Source organism: Trachurus japonicus, chromosome 7, assembly GCF_045865225.1.
Source record: "Trachurus japonicus isolate A0001 chromosome 7, Traja_1.0".
NCBI lineage: Eukaryota > Metazoa > Chordata > Actinopteri > Carangiformes > Carangidae > Trachurus > Trachurus japonicus.
Window position 1 is genome coordinate 16,261,287 of NC_140913.1, and position 19,987 is coordinate 16,281,273.

A 19,987-nucleotide genomic window follows, 5' to 3' on the forward strand; every position below is an offset into this window, starting at 1 on the left:
GCAGTGTATCAGTGTATGTTTATAAAATTTGCTTTACTTCCTGGAGCAGAGTAACCATCTTACTGTGTGGTCCTTCACACTGGCTTTTACTTTTTAGCAGAAACTTGAATGGTCATGTGTTGTGAATGTTCCACTGCGTAGCAGTACATCAATATGTTCAGATGATTATGTACTAAAGTATATACAGTATATCTTTGCAGCACTTTTCTGGATATTTCATTAACATTGGTTTATATAATGAAATGTAAATATAAAAATATAATATAGCCTATAACAGATACATTTTCCTTTGAGGAAAAAAAGTGCATTTTCAATGTAAACTGTATAAATCAAATATACATAAGATATGTAAAAAAAAAAATATATATATATATATATATAAGTGAAATACTTGAGTTTTACTTAATTTGGTGCAAAACAAAATCTTCTCAACCTTAGCTAAACTTAACCCAGAGCTAGTCATGTTATATGAAGTCTAACCTGCCAACCCCTGAGTGTTGGAGCTTTATGGCCTGATGTAATTCTATCTCTCCTTTATGTCCTGTGCCACTAGCCCGACAGTGGATTGAAAAAATTGGAGGTGTGACGAGGGCTTACTGAAACTCAATATTAAAGGGGAAGGGGGGGATAACTAAAGATTAACTAAAAAAGGGACCAACAACACCACCTGGGGAATTGCACCCCAGGAAATAAAGAACAAAGAAATTAAACTATATTGCAGAACTTATAAGGACACAGGTTCGAAAGACTGAGGCAGAGACAATAAGTAAATAAATTAAATATTTTTATTGCAAAAATAAAAAAAATCAAGGATAAACCTGTTAAAATCCAGAGTCCCCCATTTGGGGGACTTGAAGACATGCATAACAATAACAGAGCCCCCAGTGCACTGATTATGAAAGAATATGGTCATATATGTCAAATTAAACAGCAGAAGCTGGGCTACAACGTGTAAAAAACCATGTTTATATGACCCAAACACAGCCCAAACACTACTCAAACAAACAACTAGACATCAAACTTCATAAAGCACCTCTGTGTGGACCCAGTCGCCACATTTCTGGCTCGTATACTACTGTACATTATGCAAAACACATCAGCGACCTCTCATCTGAACGTAAACATTGGGGCGTTCCCCAACAACCGCGGCTAACACAGCTGCTAGCAGCAGCACGGCAGAGGGAGAAGACAACAACCAGCAAAGTCGAGCAAACACAGACGCTGCGTGGCCAAAACATGGTCGTACATTTGCTCTTACCTTTGCTGTTTTGCCGTGAAAAGGTTGTGTTATGGGTAAATCCACAATATTTCCAGTTGAACTCTGCCTAGTGTTTACATCTGAATCAGCCGGACCGCAATCCGACGGCTTTAGGACCCGGGGAGCAAAATTTTTTTTCCTGCTATGGCCAGGCAAAGACCCGCCTTACTAGGCCTCTGATTGGCTTATCACGATGCCCTCTACTCTGACGGTTAGGTTTAGGCAAAGACGGTTGGTTTAGGCGTGTGAAGGGAGTGGTTAAGGTTAGGGTAAGATGCAGGGATAGGCTTAGCCTTGCAGAGGCAGCCAATCAGAGGTGGAGTAAGGCGGGTCTTGGCTGGCCGTAGTAGGAAAAAAAATATCGCACCCGGGGAAGCCTGGTGCGCGCGCACACCATGGATGTATTATATTAAGGCGCACACAACCCCACGTTGGCCTGCACGTGGATCTGCTGATCTGATTGGTTCATGGCAGCCAATCACATCGACCTGGGTCTAGCGTCATTCTCTGTTCTCTATTGGTTAGAATGAGCCGTCAATCACTCGAATCGACCAATGCGCTGCAGAGATAGAGGCTGAAAGCCAAACCCACCCAAAAAAGCTGCTCTGAGCAGCAGGGCGCAGAGACACTGAATCCACTATGTTAGTTATTTACAATCGGTTCCAGTAGATTTATTTTTAGTTAGTTTATCCAAATTGTGTGAAAATAAAGATTAAACAATAGTTTATAGTGGCAGGTGGTTCCAAGCTGTGCCAAAAATGGACATTTTGGAAAGTTTGCCTGGATATTTTGTAGTAAAATCTCAATAATTTTGTCCTGCTTCAATTAATCAGAATCAACCACTGCAGAGACAATGTTCACATGTTGTACAATGATTTTATAGAGAGTTTGAGCTTCATCAGCATTATTCTAAAGGGCACTCATCAAAAATATGATTTTTTTTTAAGGCGAATATTAATTTTATAAATTTTTTTCTGTGTGTCATCTTCATTTACTCTTCACCAGTAACAGATATACTGAAATTTACACATCTCAGCAATTCCTCATTCTTTTCCCTTTACTATGACACCAAAAGTATTCAAATAGACCTTGTGGTTGCAGAGATAGACTCATTTTATTATGGATATGCAATTTTCGAGAAAAGGCCTAAAAAAATAGGCTCGATTTTAAAGGGTTTTAAGAAAACTATGGCTCCAAAAGAAGAAAAGGGGAAACACAAGGCAAGTATGACAAATAATTTTATTAACAGAAATCTAAAAGTAATTTTAATAATGGAATAAATCTAAAAGGCCGGCTAAACACACACTCTAAATTAACTATAACAAAACTAAAATCAGTGGGCTGGGGCCTCAGTGGGAGGCAGACTACTAGATATGTGACGATTCCCACTAGCCTGGGGTGTTAACACAAAAACACAAAACACAACAAAATCATGCACTAAGGTGCCCCAGTGCCTACTTGCATGCAACGGGAGTGAAGTCCACTGTGCCTAGCCTCCCAGCTGATGACACCCAGGCCACACTGCAAATCAAAGAACAAAACAAAAAGGATCTCCCTGAAACAAAAAGCAAACAAGGTTAAACAAAACAACCCAATGGACAAACAATGTATTTGACTGAACAGAAAAGGACCATGAAAGCAAATCAAAACTACAAGAAATCACAAATGGCCAAATAAACAAAAGGGTTAAAGGCCAAACAAAACCACTGGTCCAAAAAGAAAAGAAGGAAATAAACCAAAAGCAAACCTAACCAAAACAAACAAAACAGAATAGCAGCAGGGAATCCTATAAAACAAAAGACACAAATTAATAAAGGGAAAACAACTGCAACTCAAATAAATTAAAAAGCGGAGACCCTACTCACCACCCTGGGAAGCAACCAGCAGAGACTGAGCTCAGCCATCTTGGCTTTTTTATACTGCACCTGGGAGGGGGAGGAGCTAAAGAGGTGAGCTACATTCACAACCACAACTGAGGTTCACTACTGGGCGAGCCCTGTGAGCACTGATGCTCACTGGCCTGCAGTGTCTCAGGTTGTAGCCTGAGTCCACCACTGAAACAGAGCATGAGCTGGGTGGTGTTTGTGCTTTTTTCGGCAACGCTGAGTGTAGATGGTGTCCATGGAGGGGAGGCCAGAGCCAATCACCCTCTCTGCAGCTTTAATGATGCGTTGCAGCGATTTCCGCTCCACCAGAGTGGTGTTGCAGTAAAACACTGTGATGGCGCTGGTGAGGATGCTTTACACAAGTCCTCTGTAGGCTTGGATGAGGGGCTGACATCCAAGTCCAGCATTTTTCAGCACCTTGATGAAGTGCAGCCTCTGCTGAGCTCTTTTCACTGTTGTTGCAGTGTTTTTGGCTCTTGGAGATGTGCAGGTCTATAGGAACGTATAGCTGTCAGTCTGCTCCACCACAGTTCCTCTAATGGTAAGTGGCTGTAGAGGAGAGGGGGGGTTCGCCTCCTGAAATCCAGACTGAGTTCTTTGGTTTTGTCAGTGTTGAGCACAAGATCACTGTCCTCCCCACAGATGGTGTTTCTATGAACCAGGCCCCTGTATGATGACTCATTCCTACTTTATGATTATGTTATTGTCCTGGGTGGAAGTGCAGTCATATGTGTAAAGTGTGTAAAGTTTGGGGCTGAGGCAGTAGCCCTGCGGCGTTTCTGTGCTTCATTGGGCGGATTGTATTAAAGGCTGAGTTGTAACCCAGAAACAGGTGCTGTACATATGTGTTGGGACTGTCCAAGTGTTGCAGGGTGAAGTGAAGAGCCAGAGCCACTGCATCATCCACTGATCTGGTTGAGCAGTTGGCAAACTGAAGGGGGTCTGGAACCACAGAGTTAATATGTGTTGAAACCAGCTTCTCCAGACACTTCATGGTGTTAGTGCCACGGCTCTGAAGTCGTTCATTATGGTTCTTGGATTAACAGAGGATTTGAAGATGCGAGGAACTGTTTCCTGTGAAATAGACAAAATCAAAAATTAAAAATGTCTGTATATCTGTAGACCAGGGCTTGTACTATAAATTCACAGTACATTTATTACGCCAGATCACCTGAAACTAATTCCCACCAGTGTTCACCTTATCCACTGGATGTTATTAAATATCAGAATGTTGTTTTTGGTTTGATTTGTCAAGGTCACTCAGCCTACCTCCGACTAGTCATGTATTAAGTCTAACCTGCCAACTCCTGAGTGTTGGACTCTTTCCTACAGTTTAACTTTGAGTAATTTATTTATTTGGCTCCTTGGGAGCAGTGGTTCACACAGCTCTGACATACGTACATGGCTAGTTGCTTCTTTGATGTATTTAAAATCATGTTCAGTCATCGCAATGTCATTTGACACAATGTTAAATGTAAGTTACAGATCAGCTACTTTTAAAAATATTCCATACGCTAAATAATAAATATAAGAATTCTTTTTTTTAATACTTGTTTTTACTTGCAATTATATAATTTACAAAACAGTCCACACAGACACAATCCCATACCCTATCCCATCCCCCACCAGACTGCGCAAAATATGAATGCATACGATAGAGAGCAGTTCAATACATATGCCATACAATTATACATAATTACATTCAGCCAATGAAAGCTTCGATTTGAGGAATTGTTTTCATCATAGGCTACCATATAATGAAAACATTTCCGGTTTACTGTGCAATATGATAGAATTTCATTCCACCATTGTTGCCAGAGATGGTGGAGTTGTTGATTTCCAATTTGTGAAAATACATTTTTTAGCGGCTGTCGTGGACAGCAAAATAAACCTTTTCTGATGCAGTGCGAAGCCGGGAAGTCTGACCAGGTCCCCAAGAATGAGCACCAGGGGGTCTGCAGTGACTGTGTTTTTTGAGTATCCTAGACAAGATGCCAAGGATACCTTGCCAAAACGGTTGAAGGCTCACAAATTCCCAACATATGAACCGGTTGCCATCCCTGGCGGTGCATGAAGTTACAGATTGATACATGTGGTGTAATCTATCAGGAGTGTAATATGTGAGATGTAAAATGTTAAAGTGAATCATTCTATGCTTAGTTGAAGTTAAGAAAAGTTTGTGAGTTTCTAAGGATAGTTTCCCATTCTTGATTACTGTAACTGGTATTCAAGTCAATTTCCCATTTCTGTTTAAGATTCTAATCATTTTATAAAGTTTTGAGATCAGACCAGTTGGTGAGTCAGATAATTGTATTAGTTTACCCAAGGGAGTATCACCAATTCTAGGGTAATCATCACATATGGCTTTAATCCAATTTCTGATCTGTAAAAATTTGAAAAAGTGTGAGGAGGGTAAATTGTAGCGATTACAAATTTCTGAATATTCACCAATTAGGCCGTCTTTATAGATGTCATCCAGCACTTGGATGCCACGGTCTCGCCATATACAGAATATCTGATCAGACATAAACTCATGTGAAGGAAGACTGATCCACAGGGGAGTTCTAACCAAAAGCATATTTTTAATACCCATGAGATTGTGGCATTTCTGCCAACACAGAATAGTATGTCTAATTATTGGGTTTGATGTGATACCTGAGTTCCAATAAAAGGAAGAGCGCTCAGGGGGATGTTGTTTAATAGGTATCTTTCTATATCCATCCATGACGCTGTTTGTGTCCTTTCATGAGACCAGTACCATACAACTCTTAATTCGGAAGTTAAGTAGTATAGTTTAATTTAATTTAAATTTAAATTTATTTATTTAGAAGTCAGGACAATGCACATTAATAAACATGTACCGTAGTACCTGTAAATGTGCCAGACTGTAGCCCGAGGGCTAATTTCCATCTGGATTCCTCTAGGCAGGTTGGTGTTACAATACAGTACTAAAGGTTAGAATACATTTTAAGTAGGAAATAGCATAAACACATACAATATTACAACATGTGTGTTAAGACAGAGCAGTACAGTAAAAGCATGCAGTTAGGACATTAAAGGTGATTACACGTTTGATTGGCTCTGAGCTAAAGTCTGGTAGAGTGAGTCCTCCTTTATGTAATGGGGCTTGCAGGCTTAGCGATTTGATTCGTACATGTTTATGAGACTATAAGAATTTTGTGATTACCTGATTGATCTCAATAAATAATTTAGAAGGGTATTCCAGAGGGATGGATTGATAGAGATACAAGAATTTTGCTAATAGGCTACATTTATTTTGATGATGTTAGCCCTTCCAATTAAGGATAGTGGCAGGTCTTTCCATTTAAACAAGTCGGCCTTACATTTTGCCATGAGTGGGTGAAAGTTCAGTTTATATTACTAAGGTCTTAACTTATATGTACACCAAGGTATTTAAAGCCCTCTGGTTTCCATTTAAATCTTGTGACAGAGTCAGGGAGATTTGTAAGTAAATATAAGAATTCTAACCCACCACAACATCTATTGCATGTCCGTCCTGGGTGATGGATCCCTCCTCTGTTGCTCACCCTGAGGTTTCTCCAATTTTTCCCTGTTAAAAGGGTTTTCTATGGAGTTTTTCCTCACTAGGTGTCTAAGGGCAGAGGATGTTGTTATGATGCCATGTAAAGCCCTTTGAGACAAACTGTTTGTAAAAACGGGCTATACAAATAAAATTGCCTTGCCTTGCCCTTGCCTCCCAAGTTGGACCTCTGAATCTAAATAAATCAATCAAGCATTATGGAATATTTCTCAAAAATACATTTTGAAAAAACAATGTTTTTGGTTAACAACTTTCTAGGGGGCTTGAAATAAAGGTCTTCTGGAGAAATGTATGGTTTTTATTTTTTAATTCCACAGGAAATTGTTGATAACTTGAAAGAAATGAATTTAATGGGCTGTCTATTTCCCCCTTGATAAATCAACTCTCTTGTTTTGCTTCTTTCTTTACTTCTACTGATGTTTGCATGCTAATGAGCTAGCCATGTTTGCATGCTAATGAGCTAGCCACAGTCTGGCTAACTGTGTTTGTATCAGCCCTACATGAGGAAATATTTAATTTTACAATGTTTTATTTCCTATGTTGTAAAAAGCAACATTGCCTGAAGCGCTTGACAAAACCATGAACTGTGAACAAATAAAGATGGACGTCGCCTCTGTGACATCACCATTCAAGAAAACACTTCAGGTGTCACCTTTGTTGATTCTCTCACACTCTACGTTCACAAATACACAGTGGACTTCTCATTTAAAAAGCACACAGGTTTTATTGCATATCAATTTCATGTATAAATTCTTCATAGCATTGGAAAGATTACATTTGGTATACATTGCTATTCTACAGAATTAACATCAGAGTCATATCTTTTCAATGAAATTTCTCTAAAGTACATCTTCAATAATCACAAGCATCAAAAGAACTGCAATTTCAGAATTGTTCAATATTATTCTACAATCCTTTATTGTTTTTCATTACGTCTTCTCCCACAAGTCTTTACTATGTATTTCAGAGCCACCTGCCCAAACATCTGTAAGGCAGTCAAGAACTTGAAGTCAAACCTACTAACCTAACCACATGTACAATAAGTGCATCTACGGATTTGTTTTTTTCTTTTCTTTTTTTTCTTTTTTTTTTTTTTTCGATTTGATACACATTTCACAAATGGACATCATTATGACTGCTAAACACGTCATGCACAATATCTTTTTTTGTTTGTTTTCAATAAACATAACAGAGGCGATATACAACTCAGATTCAAACAAAACAAGCACCATCCATTTAAACCCATATTTTTCAATGATTTTTTTTCTTCAGACAAATGCACCATTGTTTATCATTCTTTAAAATACTATACAGTTAAAAAGAAACAATATGTATATTTTAACCTTCTCCTGTAACAGTGGGGGGAAAACAGCAACCATGTTCTATTATGCTGAAATATACTTCAGCGACCATCTGCCAGAATACTTTCTGAAGTTGGCAAAATGGAATACTTCAATGCCTTCAATTCCTTTGCTTTACACAGCGCGTACTTATTACAGTAGTCCATGACATGAATTACTACATATAGTCGACCTAAAAAACTTAGCGACCCAAGTCTTTACATTTTTATAACCACAAGTTGGAAAACAATGCGTTAACCATGAATGAAATCTCATTCAGTAGAATTGTAAAAAAAAAAAAAAAAAAGAAAAGAAAAGAAAAGAAAAGAAAAAAAGACTTTTGTCTTTAGAAAAATGAGATGATGCAGCAGTCCTAGCATCACACCACCACCTGCTGTCCTGAAGAAAAATTACAGTGCTTCCGTTTCAGAATTTTTTTTTATATCTCTCCATGTCAAGCACAAGTTGCTCATCGACTGAAAGTGAATCTGGTCAGAAAACTGATCTGTGTTGTAAGCTTTGGAGACCTAAGCCTGATCAATATATGGCTTAGACCCACATGGTTTAAGTGCTAGTTTGAAAAATACAGCATCAGGCCTAGTTCTCAAAGCCCTATAGTTCACAAGAAGGACCAAGGCAACGATGATCAACAATACTCAATCCCCCCGCCTCCTGCAGCTATCTACAGTTATCTACAGTAAATGACTCATGCCCTCCGTGACATAGCTACCTTGTGGACCACATGGAATGAGTTTTCAGTATGAACAGGGAATATAGCGTAATGTTAAACTCATAATCAAATGTTTCTGTTTTTCCTGTCCAGAATCAACTAGACTTTTCTTTACATATGTTGGCAGGACCGACCAGCAGAAATATGATGTCCATTTTAATACTATCTGTGGTTTACTTTACTCTCTTCTTTTGGTTTTATGAGTCTTTTTGCCTTCCTTCGTGCATGGCCAGATGTTCATGCAGATGTGACTGTGTTTTAGACTTTTGGACCATGTGATATTTAATTTGTTGGATATACTAAGCCTATTAAATGAGAAACAGAGGGAAAGGGAGCTTGATGTGATGGAAACTAGTCAGATTCAATAATGTGACAATGTAATGCCCTTTTTCTGACATTCATAGTAACTGTTGTCCAAGCCTGCCCCCACCCCCAAGTACTTTAACCAATTTGAACGAGACACATTCAGTAAAAAAACAAAACAAAACAAAAAAAACACTGCAGGACGTTACAATGCCAAATAGGACCTAAAACTAACTACGACTATTTTTTCCACTATAAATAAAAACAGTTAATTTCATGGGTTCTTTCCATTTTGGCACACTAACGCATCAAAACCAGAGATTCAGAATCTCCCTCATGTTCTGATAGGCGTTCATTCCTTCAGCAACAAGACGGGAGGGATAAAATGACTTTTCTTCATTTTCATTCCTCCAGTCATGACATAACAACCAGAAATAAATACATACACACACTTCTGAAATCAAATATATAAGAGCGTAATAAGAAAAGAAAAAAAATCTATGACAGCAAATGCAAGCCCCTTGGACATGAAATGATTGTCAGAGAACAGAACATTTTTCTATGGGTTATTTGGCACATACCACTCTTGCTATGAACATCTAGGTTATTTTGTACATCATATGACAATATCATACAATTTTGGTCCTTCTCTAAAACAATTATATTAACAATTTAGCACTGTGGTGCCTACAAAGAAACAATACTGTGGTATCTAAGAGGAAAGTAAGTAAATAAAATTAACAAATGACGATGAAATAAACAAGCAGAGAGAGACTTCCTCATTTTTGTGTATGATTTCAATTCATTTTCAGCATGATCAAATTGGGTAACCAATTACAATGGCTAGTGTCCCAGATAGCTCATTAAAATCACCAGTTGTTGTGCACATTTGCACAGTGAACATCATTCTCCGTTTAATCATTCAAAAATCAAAACAGCCTACTGGAACTGTTTATTTCCTCAAGTAACATTAAGCGTGGTGCTATTGTTGATTCTGCACTTCAAACTGAAACAAGATCAGTTTATGAGTTGCCCATGATAGGTGGGGAAAACCTGGAGACAATAGTGCACGCGCCTACTATGTTCCTGGTGAAATGGCACCACCTTGTGGGCGTGCAGTGCTAACGCAGTGCTGATGCTGCAGTGCTTGTAGTAGGTGGTGTACACAGACTTTAGAGACATACAAGTCATTAAGTGTCTTTACGAGAGCCTTATGCAGGGTCTCTGTGGTGCTGGAGTGAGCCTTGTGGACTTGGGGAGGATCAGAGTAATGCAGAGTTTCAATGCTGTTGAGAAGCATTCATCATGTCCTTCACATCAACAGGAGCTTAGCAGTGCTTTCTCTTTGACAGAGTCTTGCGAGACCCCTCACCATGGGACAATCTCTACCTCCTCTCTTTATCCCTCACACACACACACACACACACACGCACACAGACACACACACACAAATGAACACATGTTTTCACACAAACACATTCTCTCTATCTTGAATGTATGTGACACTGAATTTTTCTCCGGGCATCCACTTCTTCTCACTACTCATGTCCACTCAGTCTCATGTTTCTATCCATTTGCGAAACTTTATGTTCCTCCTACTCTTCCTCCCACCTCATCTCTCTCTTGTCTAGATGTGGTTGAGCGGGTGAAAGCTGCTCGTCTCAGACGGTCCACCTCCCATGCTCAGCCAGGCCTCCAGAGAGTTCTGGGAGGGCGCGTGCAAAGGGTTGTTCTCAGAGAGAGACAGCATCATTGCATAAGCCTGCAGGAGAGAAGGGACAACTTTTAACAAGAGGAAGCTACATGGTTCACTGTTTTCAAACTTTTCTTTTTGGTATCATTTCTTTATTTATCCTGTGACCCGTCAAGAAATGTCAGGACAAATCTGATTTACTATAACTTGCATCTTCTTTCTGTAGGTTTGGCCACCATCTTTAATCTTTATTATGATTGCTTGAGTTTCTTGCATCATTGGAACCATTTGTAGAGATGCTGCCATGTTCCCAGATCTCAAGTCGTAATTAACCATAATTAGGTATCACTGTAAAATGAGACTACTACAGACCCTTAGAAATGGTTTCTATTTAGTTGTAAACACTTTATTTTTAAAGTTTTAACACAAATTTTGATATACTGATGCAGGCTCACTCTTCAGCAAGATAAAGTTCATGCCTCCTACTCATTAGACTTACTAATGAGTTACTACCATAAGATTCTGATTGTGATTAATTGCTAGTAACTTATGTGAAGAGGCAGAAAGTTGAGGTAAAAGACATGAAACTTAACAGTATGAATAAATATGGGATCACAATTTGGCAAGCATCAGGTCACTGTCACTGCCATTGATATCTATTGTTTTATAGTTATGGCCTTTATATGGTTAGCCTTATTCTAAAGTGATATCCCATAATTATCATTGATTTCTTGTGACTATTCAGTGAAATGATGTTTCATTCAGTTGTTAAAGATGATCAAAGAAAAGACAAGAGCAGTTTACAGGGACTACTGTATGTTAGAAGGTTAAGTAATAGGAGAGAAGTGCGGGGGTAAGACACGGTGCTTTTTTAGCATTAACAACCTTTTCTCTTATAGAACATCTACAAATGTGAGAGGATCCATCTCATCCCTTATTTCTCTATCCACAGGATTCATTTAGTCCCTCCTTACTTAGGTCTTAGCTCTCTATCCCTACCTCTTTAAGTGGACATCCAAAAGCCAGTCACATACCTGGGTTTTAGCCTGCCTGTACAATGTCTCTTTCAATGCCTCCGACTCTAGTGAAGTGTTAAATATGTCTTTAACGTCAAAGGGTTGCTCGTCACTGGCTGCTTTACGTAACCCATCCAGGCTCTTGGGAAAGCTGGGCAGACCCTCCAAGTCCAAAAGAGAGCCCTCCTCCTCTATACACCTGCACACCGAGGGGTGGATGGTAGAAATATGGCAATACGGATGGATGGATGGATGGATGGATGGATGGATGAAGAAATGGGATGATAGATGGGATTGATGGAGAGTTAATGCAATGAGAGGAAATTAAAGTAAAATTAAAGAAGGAAGTTTGGGTGATAGGAAAAATGAGAGGAAGAGAAAAGGAGAGGTATGATTAATAAAGGGATAGACAAGTATAGAGAACAAACTTGAAGAAGAAAAGAGAAGAGAAGGAGCAGAAGCTGATCTAATATCAGCTAATGTGAAGTACTGATTGTTTTTATTTTGTGTTTGTTCTGTATGGGCACAGAAGTTGGCATGAGGAGTGATTTCTGTTAAGAAGGGTGGTGAGTAGATAAGATATATTGTGTACTCTGACTGTGGTTGTTAAGTGTAGATGCAGGTGGACAGTATCCTGGACTATGTGCTTCTCTGTGTAGCCAGCAAGCTCAGTACCTGCGTGTGTGTTCATAGCTCATAGCCAATGGAGCCGCCTCCGTCTCCTCCTCTTCCTCGTCCTCTTCATACACCCCTGTCGTGATGGGGGACGGGGATTCAGGCGCCTCATCATGAGACTTCTCTGTCAGGCTGCCTTCCTCCTCCTCCTCATCGTCACCCTCCACTTCCTCTTCCTCTTCCTCCAGCCCCTGGAGCCCTAGCTTGGAGTTGGACAAACTGTGGCTCGGTGGGCACTCCTCCTCAGCCTGGTCCGATCTGCAGAGGGATCAAAGGTCAAAGCAGAGAGGAAGTGTTATTAATGTTTGTAAGTGTTTCTGAAACCGCTGTCTCTGCTTCCTGCAGCCTGTGGTGCTGCATACTCCTTGTGGGGGAAAAAATAACATTGTTAAAGAAGCATAACTAGAGTTACTGCTTCACGGTTGTCTGCCTCCGCCACACAGACTAGTTTCAGGTTACATCCCTGTTTATCCAGGGTCATATAAAATATTAACTGTTTGTGTGAAACAGTCATAAATGCTGTGTGAGGTCCTTGAGTTATGCGTTTTTGAGGTCACACTGACCATTGACCTTCAAAAATGTCATCAGTTCATTCTTGATTCTTAATGAATGTTTGTGATAAATTTGAAGAAGCTCTGTCGATGGTGTTATGGCTCTGACTGAAGAAAAATAGGATTAAAAAAATAGTGAAAAAGACAAGAAGACGTGAACAGTCCACCCAGCCAATCAGGGAGGACAGAAGGGGAAAAGAAGCTAGTTATAAGAGAAGTGGAGGGATGTAGAGGAGCTCAAAAGGCTTGTTTTAGTTTGTTCTCTGGGGTCTATGTCCAGTCTGGAGTTGGGTGGCTATTACCATTTCCTGACCAAGCTTTAAGACATGACTCATCGTGGGCAGAGAGAGAGAGAAACATAAATTATCTGTTGCCAGCACGCACAGTTCAACTCCAGTGTCCACACAAACAACATGGGCGCTGACAGCGCGTGTTCAAACGGCCGGCACATGATTAATCGGTCGGCTCCTCCTCAGAACAAGAGCAGGAGATGGACTTCTTCACAGTGGCTTCCCTACACTCGTACTCTGTGTGACTGAAGGAAGATGATGGCTGATCTGCAAATAGGCTATCAGCACACCACCATTATGACCTGCCATCTGTACATTTTCCAGCCAGCAAACCCACACAACCCCCCCCCACCCCCCCACCCACGCCACATTACTCCCCCCCACCCAGACCACGATGTCATGGCTCATGATATCATTTCCTTTGGGACGGCAAATTTACCCCTTCCAGTCTTTGCCACACAGTGGACATTTATCAAATCAGACAGGATTACCTCTGGGAAGGGGTGCACAGGGACAGTATTGGGTCACACACAGTGGGTGGGTAAATGCAAGAAGGCAAACTTTTGGAGGGTTGAAGAGGGGGGGAGTGGAGTTCTCCTCTTTCAATCTAGATTAAATATCACCATAATCAAATTGCAGGGCTGTTTGGTGTGGAAAAAGGCCATGCCTGTGTACAGAGAGAGAAGCGTAGCTCTGACATAGGGGGCCCTGGGTTTTGTCATTTAGTCTAAACACGTCAGTTGGGTGTTTGTGTTAGCGGGCTAGGCCTATGGGTATGGCCAGTGGATGGGGGAAGAGCTCCATCATCAGTGGATCTCCCAGATAAATGTCTCAGCCTGAGTTCCCCCTCAGGGTCCAAACTGCCAGTCACAGGAGCCCAGTCCCTGACGAGGAACTGGCTCCAAGTTTAGATTTATCCAAACCATGGAGCTCAAGCCATGGCCTAGGTCCTTGTTCCAGCCCTAATTATGACCTGGATTATGGTCCCGAGGAGACAGATACCTCTTAGTCCTTCAACGCTGGAGAGTTGGAAACATCCAACATCCAAACCCCCTAACTATTTTGTCTGAAGCTTCTGACGTCCCCAGCTTGGAAACTAGTCAAACAAAGTTTTCATGTGAAAACAACAGCTACCAGGGGCTTTTATTTTGACTGGCTATGATGATGAAAAATGGGCTTAAAGGAGAAACTACACTGCGAGGGCGGTTAAGAGCGATTACAGATAGTCATCCGTGAATTTGTGTTTGCATACGCCGTTTGACTTCAGTCACTCAGAGGGAGAATAAACAGTGGGCTGTCTGGTGGGAGGACAGAAAGCATAACACTTAGTCTGAATTACAGATATTAAAATGTCAGGCCAGTTTGTTGTGGATGACACTCAGTATTGATCCCAGATGGCAGAGGGGCTAAATTGCCACTGGGTCCGCTGGCCATAATGCATGTTGACAAGAGGGAGGAGGGGATGATGGAGGAAGAGGCAGACAGAAAATGAGACTACCACAAAGGAATTCACATCACAAATGAGAGAAAAATAAAGAATGTATAGAGTGAGAAAAAAGAGGACAAACCACTGACTGAGGGAGAAATATATTTCATCCTCTGTCTCCCCCCATCCTCCCTTTCCCACTTCTTGTCTGAAAACTCTGAGGCTACTAACACTGAAAGCATTTCAGGATTTAAAAGCAGGAGGCTAGTTTTCTCATTCACTGACCAGAGTGGCAGTTACGTTTAAAAATAGTCCAGGCTCTTTCATCATTTTACATAAAAGTCATGGTTTTTAGAGTACAGAAAAAAACACAACATGATCACTCCTGCCAGAGTTACTGGTGAGCTCTAATAAAACTTTACTTCATACTGGAAAAACTTTTTCCAGTGTTTTAAGTTGTACTATGCACACATGTACACCGGAGAATTTGAAAAACATTTTGACTTGTTTAATTTTTGTAGGTTTAATTTGAGGCACTGAAAAGCTGCAGTTGAATGAACAGTTTTTTTTCATGTGTATAGGTTTTAATGTAGTCGGGAAGCTGGACACAGCTCTGATGCTGGTGACTATTGCCAAGCATCTTCAAGCCACTAGAGAGCACTGTGCATCAAGTATTAGACAGTTTACACTGTATGCTGCTCTGCACATGGGAGAAGGAAGGAGCTGAACGTATGACATGCTGCTGTTACTTTAACTTGGTCAAATGCTGCGTCTTCCTGCATCTCCGCACTGATTTGGACTATATGTCCTGATAAGATGAGAAGGATCAAAAGAGGTCCTCCAAAGTGAGGTAATTCGTCTGTTCTTACATCTTTAAAGTTTGGTTTGAGGTTAAATTTAGGATGAGGTTGGGGTAAGAGTAAAAAACTTGGCACAGCAAGTAGAGGGGCAGGCTCCTGGATCAAATGTAATCACAGAAGGTTTCTGCAAAAATCTAAAAATCTTCATACAAATGTGCTCTGTGCAAGACCGTTTTTTTTTTTCTTCTTTTTTTCGTTACCTCTTATCCATGGAGCTGGAGGCCTGGTTCATCTCACTGTTGGAAATGAAGTTGCGGATTTCCGAGAAGTATGAGTCCTCCTTCTCATCTAAAAGTGCATGATTGTCTGGCTCGGAGTTTGGCGAGGAGATGGTGGTTCCTAGGTTGGAAAGCATCCCGGACTGTTGGCTCACTGTCGGGGAAAGCGTGCAGACACACACACACACACACACACACACACACACACACACACACACATACACACACACAGACACAGAGACATAGACGCACATGAACATGCACACCAGCCACATGTACATACACACAACCAAACACAGAGGAATGATTAGTTTGATGATCATCAGACATACATAATAGATGAGTTTGAGGAAAATACAAAATATCATGAGGTTTATTATGCACATCAGTCAAATTTTAATACAAGAAAAGCTGAGGGTGTGGATTTTTTTGTGTTAAAACTCTGTCAAACTGGGTCCAACATATTTTTTTTTTACTGACAGAAAATGTTAATGGAATTTTGTGTGAAGGGTAAACAGTGGCAAAAGACAGAAGACAAACATGTTACATTTCATCCCTGTACAACCCTCCTCTCGTATCCTCAGAGACATAAAGGGGAATGTCACAGTTAAGGTAATTGAGGACATGCTAATTTGCATTTTTAGATTTGTGTGTATGAGACAATCAGAGCTGAAGTGAGCTACGCTGACTCCTAAAAGACATGTATCAGAGGCTTTCCCCTGTGTTCTCGCTCCTGTGACAGCACTGGCCCGCAATTCTCAAATAATCTGCCCTGATCAGACACGCTGTTTACTAGCAGCAACCAGCAGAATGTTCAGGCACACTCTCACACAGGAGTTGCCCAGTTTAACCACAATCTTCCTCTGCAGACCAATGTGTAGTCAGACTCAAAGCTTTACTTTAAACCTCATATTTTGGTGACATTTATAGGTTTAGAAAATATTTTCCCTCCATGCTGTTTTAATTCAGCTCTCTCTCTTACAGGTTTTATAACATTGCTCTTGGATATATCCCAGTGGTATTTAAGGGCAAAGGATGGTGTAATTTACAGAATATAAGAATATCCACGTTTTGTTTAAGCTCAAGACAGTGGTGGAGTGCAGTTAAACAAAGAGAATACACTCCAAAAATACTTTTATTTCAGAAGGAGCCCGTCAGTATTTCCTCAGTGTGTATCTCTTTGCAACTTAAGCACATGCTACTGTTTACCTCAAATTGACTCACATTTAGGAATCGGTAGTGTTCTCATCAAGGATACATCAGGAAACATCTGGTCACTCTGCCACAAGGAACTTGTTTATGAATTGCCTCTTATTAACACACTCAAAAGTCAGACAATGGCATTCTTTGGTATCTGACAAATTTAGTTTGTGCATTGGCGATGTCGCAGCAGTTTCCAGCTCCACTGAGGACAAGCTGCATACGTCCATTACCTAGTTTCATTCGGATGTCATTCTGGATTTAGAAATGTCAACACAGTTGTGTAGCACGGATCACTCAGATGTAAATGCTTAACCGTGCAATCACTCAGTTCAAACAGTTTGTTTTTCAACCTTCCAGAGGGGCGTACTTCCATCATGGATCTGAAAAGGCTGATTTTGGCAATGTAGTAGGAAAAGCAAGTGTGAATACTTTAATTAAGTGGTTTTCCCACTTTAAATCATTCACAACACCAAACTAAACATTTATTGAGGTGAAGATTTTAAATTTTCCAAATGGGAAATTATCCAGTCCATTAACATCACACAAAATACCCGGCCCCTGTTTAATAACTGCATTGCCGTTCTCACAGCCTCACGTTTCGCACAGAAAACTGAGTCATGGATGTTGCAGACTCACCAGGAATGTTCTCGTGCTCGTGCTTCTTGAGATGGCGGTCGAGGTTGGTTTGCTGACCAAAGCAGCGGTTGCACAAGTGACACTTGAAAGGTTTCTCCTTGTTATGGATGTTGCGAACGTGGCGTTGTAGGTTGGATGAGATGCTGAATGAGCGGTCACAGTATTTACACCTGCCAACGGAGAAGAGAAGGATGTAAAATGCGGTTTAAAAGCCAGGCAACGTGGTATAGTGAGCACAGACTGCTTTCCGACCACATAGGAAGGGAGCGTTCATGGTGATTTTATTATCCACTGGCAGAGGTGCCTAAGGAACTCCTTCACACTCACACTATTTGTAAAAAAAAAAAAAAAAGCTCAGATTTTTACAGAAGGAACAGGTTTTTGAGACATTTTTATGAGGAGCACAATTTAGACTTTGTAACTGAACATAAATTGTTCATTAACTACAGAATAACAAAAAGACTGAAAGCAAATGAGTTCTGCAGAGTCAGTGAAAAAAATTATAATTATTTAAACTTTGTAGTAGTTGTGATGCCATTGTAGATTTTTATGTCTACTTTTCAATATTGATGTTTTTATCGAATTTTCTCAACACATGCACCACTCCATTCCTTCAATACAGAGCAACGGGCAATAACTGTCTGTCACAATCACTCTCACTTATAAAGCAGAAGTCTTATAGAATGATAGAATACCTATAGGGTTGTTCCCCTGTGTGTGTCCGCAAGTGTCTGGTGAGGTTTGCCGAACGAGGGAAGATTTTCCCACAGTACCTGGGGGTAGAACGGATGGATGAGAAGACATCATAAACAAAATATGTATCTTAGCATGAGTGCAGATAATAGAATATAGTATCACAGTTGTAAACACCTGCACCCCGGACACTAACCAGTGGTGGCTGGATTGTTTTACTCCAGGGCTACAACTACAGAGGATTATCACATTTACTCAGCAGCTGAACCAAACAGCTGAGTTTGACTACTTCGTCTATCTGTTTCTTTTCTGAGCTGAACAGAAGGAGGTCAAAGAAAGTTGGAGCTCAACATGTCTCAATGGCTAATGTCTGTCTTCTCTGACAGGAGACTGATAATGTGAAACTCTCAGGAAGAGCCTCCCCTGTGTGAGGTGTTGACTTGCTACTCAGTCAACAATGCCTGAATCCCACGGTGTTATTGGTTTTTCAGATGCCATCTCAACAAACCTGCAGGCGTAGCGCTCCTTGCCCTTGCGGAGGATGGCGTCAGAGAGGGAAGGTGGTGGTGAGCGGAAATTGAACAGTGGATGAGCTGAGTGTTGCAGCGAATTGGGCGGTGCATCAAGTTTCAGAGCACCAAAGCTCTCCAACTTCTCTGTCATGGTCTCCATGGCTGACATCTGGGGGGGAAGGAGCATATGGAGATCCAAGTAAGATCCAATACACATATACGCATATATATATATATATATATGTGTGTGTGTGTGTGTGTGTGTGTGTGTGTGTGTGTTAAAAAAGAAAAGAACGCATTGAAAACAATGACACCATGCCAGAAAAAAGGGGAGCGAGTGAAAGAGACAGAGAAAGGAAGCTTTGAGGAAGCAGTATATCAGAGGTTAGCCCTGTTGTTTGTGCTAAAAGCAAGTCACCTCCGTGACCTGTAACACATTCACAAACGCTCAAGTACCCTGCTCCATCAACCCTGTCTACCTCTTACCCTCTTCTACCGAAGCTACAGTTGCAGGCTGGCAAACTGGTTAAATGGGGCATTCAAGAGCCCCAATTGGAGCTGTACAATTTAGTTTGAGATACCCCCAACTGATAGGCGCTTCCCCTCCCCTAGAAGCTTGTGAACAAAGGCGGCCAGTTATGTTGAAGTTTATTTGCCAAAAACAGCTTACATCCTTCCTTTTTAGCGAGTACGGGACGGGAGAGACACAGGGACAGACACTCCGTCTCGACGTGTTTATTCGCAGTCTGAGAACGGGTGGAGGGGGAACGGAGTGATTCCGTCATGAGACTGAATTAGAGGTGGCATTGTGTTTGGATCACTGGGAGGATCGCAGCTCAGACACTCTCATACGGGAGGTTTCTACTGGGGAGCCTGTGAGAACATCCTGGGGATATTGATCACTTGCTTGTATTCATTAGTAAACACTTTAACAATTATGAATTAAATAATGTACATAGACTCTATCGTGAGAATTAACTCACTCTCCTTTGTGTCTCTCAGAGACATTGAAGGTCATAAGTATTCTTCCCACTCAACAGAATGAAACTCAGCAGATTAAATGCAATAAAACAAATCAATGTAAACTTTTCCTACATCACTCTTTGGAAAGACATAATACACACATGTAACATCC

General features: G+C 40.7%; 1 protein-coding gene across 29 annotated transcripts in view; it reads right to left on the minus strand.

The window, feature by feature from the left end:
- Positions 1 to 7,410: 7,410 nt before the first annotated feature.
- prdm16 (PR domain containing 16) overlaps positions 7,411 to 19,987 on the minus strand; it is a 175,146-nt gene continuing 162,569 nt past the window's right edge. For 15 of the 29 annotated variants that reach the window (XM_085781560.1, XM_085781561.1, XM_085781556.1 and 12 more), the window contains exons 11-16: positions 18,849 to 19,021; positions 18,343 to 18,420; positions 17,648 to 17,817; positions 15,791 to 15,962; positions 12,464 to 12,721; positions 7,411 to 10,841 (exon numbers count right to left, since the gene is read on the minus strand). In XM_085781560.1, the coding sequence (XP_085637686.1) occupies positions 10,829 to 10,841; positions 12,464 to 12,721; positions 15,791 to 15,962; positions 17,648 to 17,817; positions 18,343 to 18,420; positions 18,849 to 19,021 (864 nt within the window). In that variant the 3' untranslated portion in view covers positions 7,411 to 10,828. Of the gene's footprint in view, positions 10,842 to 11,806; positions 11,988 to 12,463; positions 12,722 to 15,790; positions 15,963 to 17,647; positions 17,818 to 18,342; positions 18,421 to 18,848; positions 19,022 to 19,987 lie in introns of all 29 variants that reach the window. The other 14 variants (XM_085781547.1, XM_085781549.1, XM_085781546.1 and 11 more) reach the window with 2 other exon arrangements.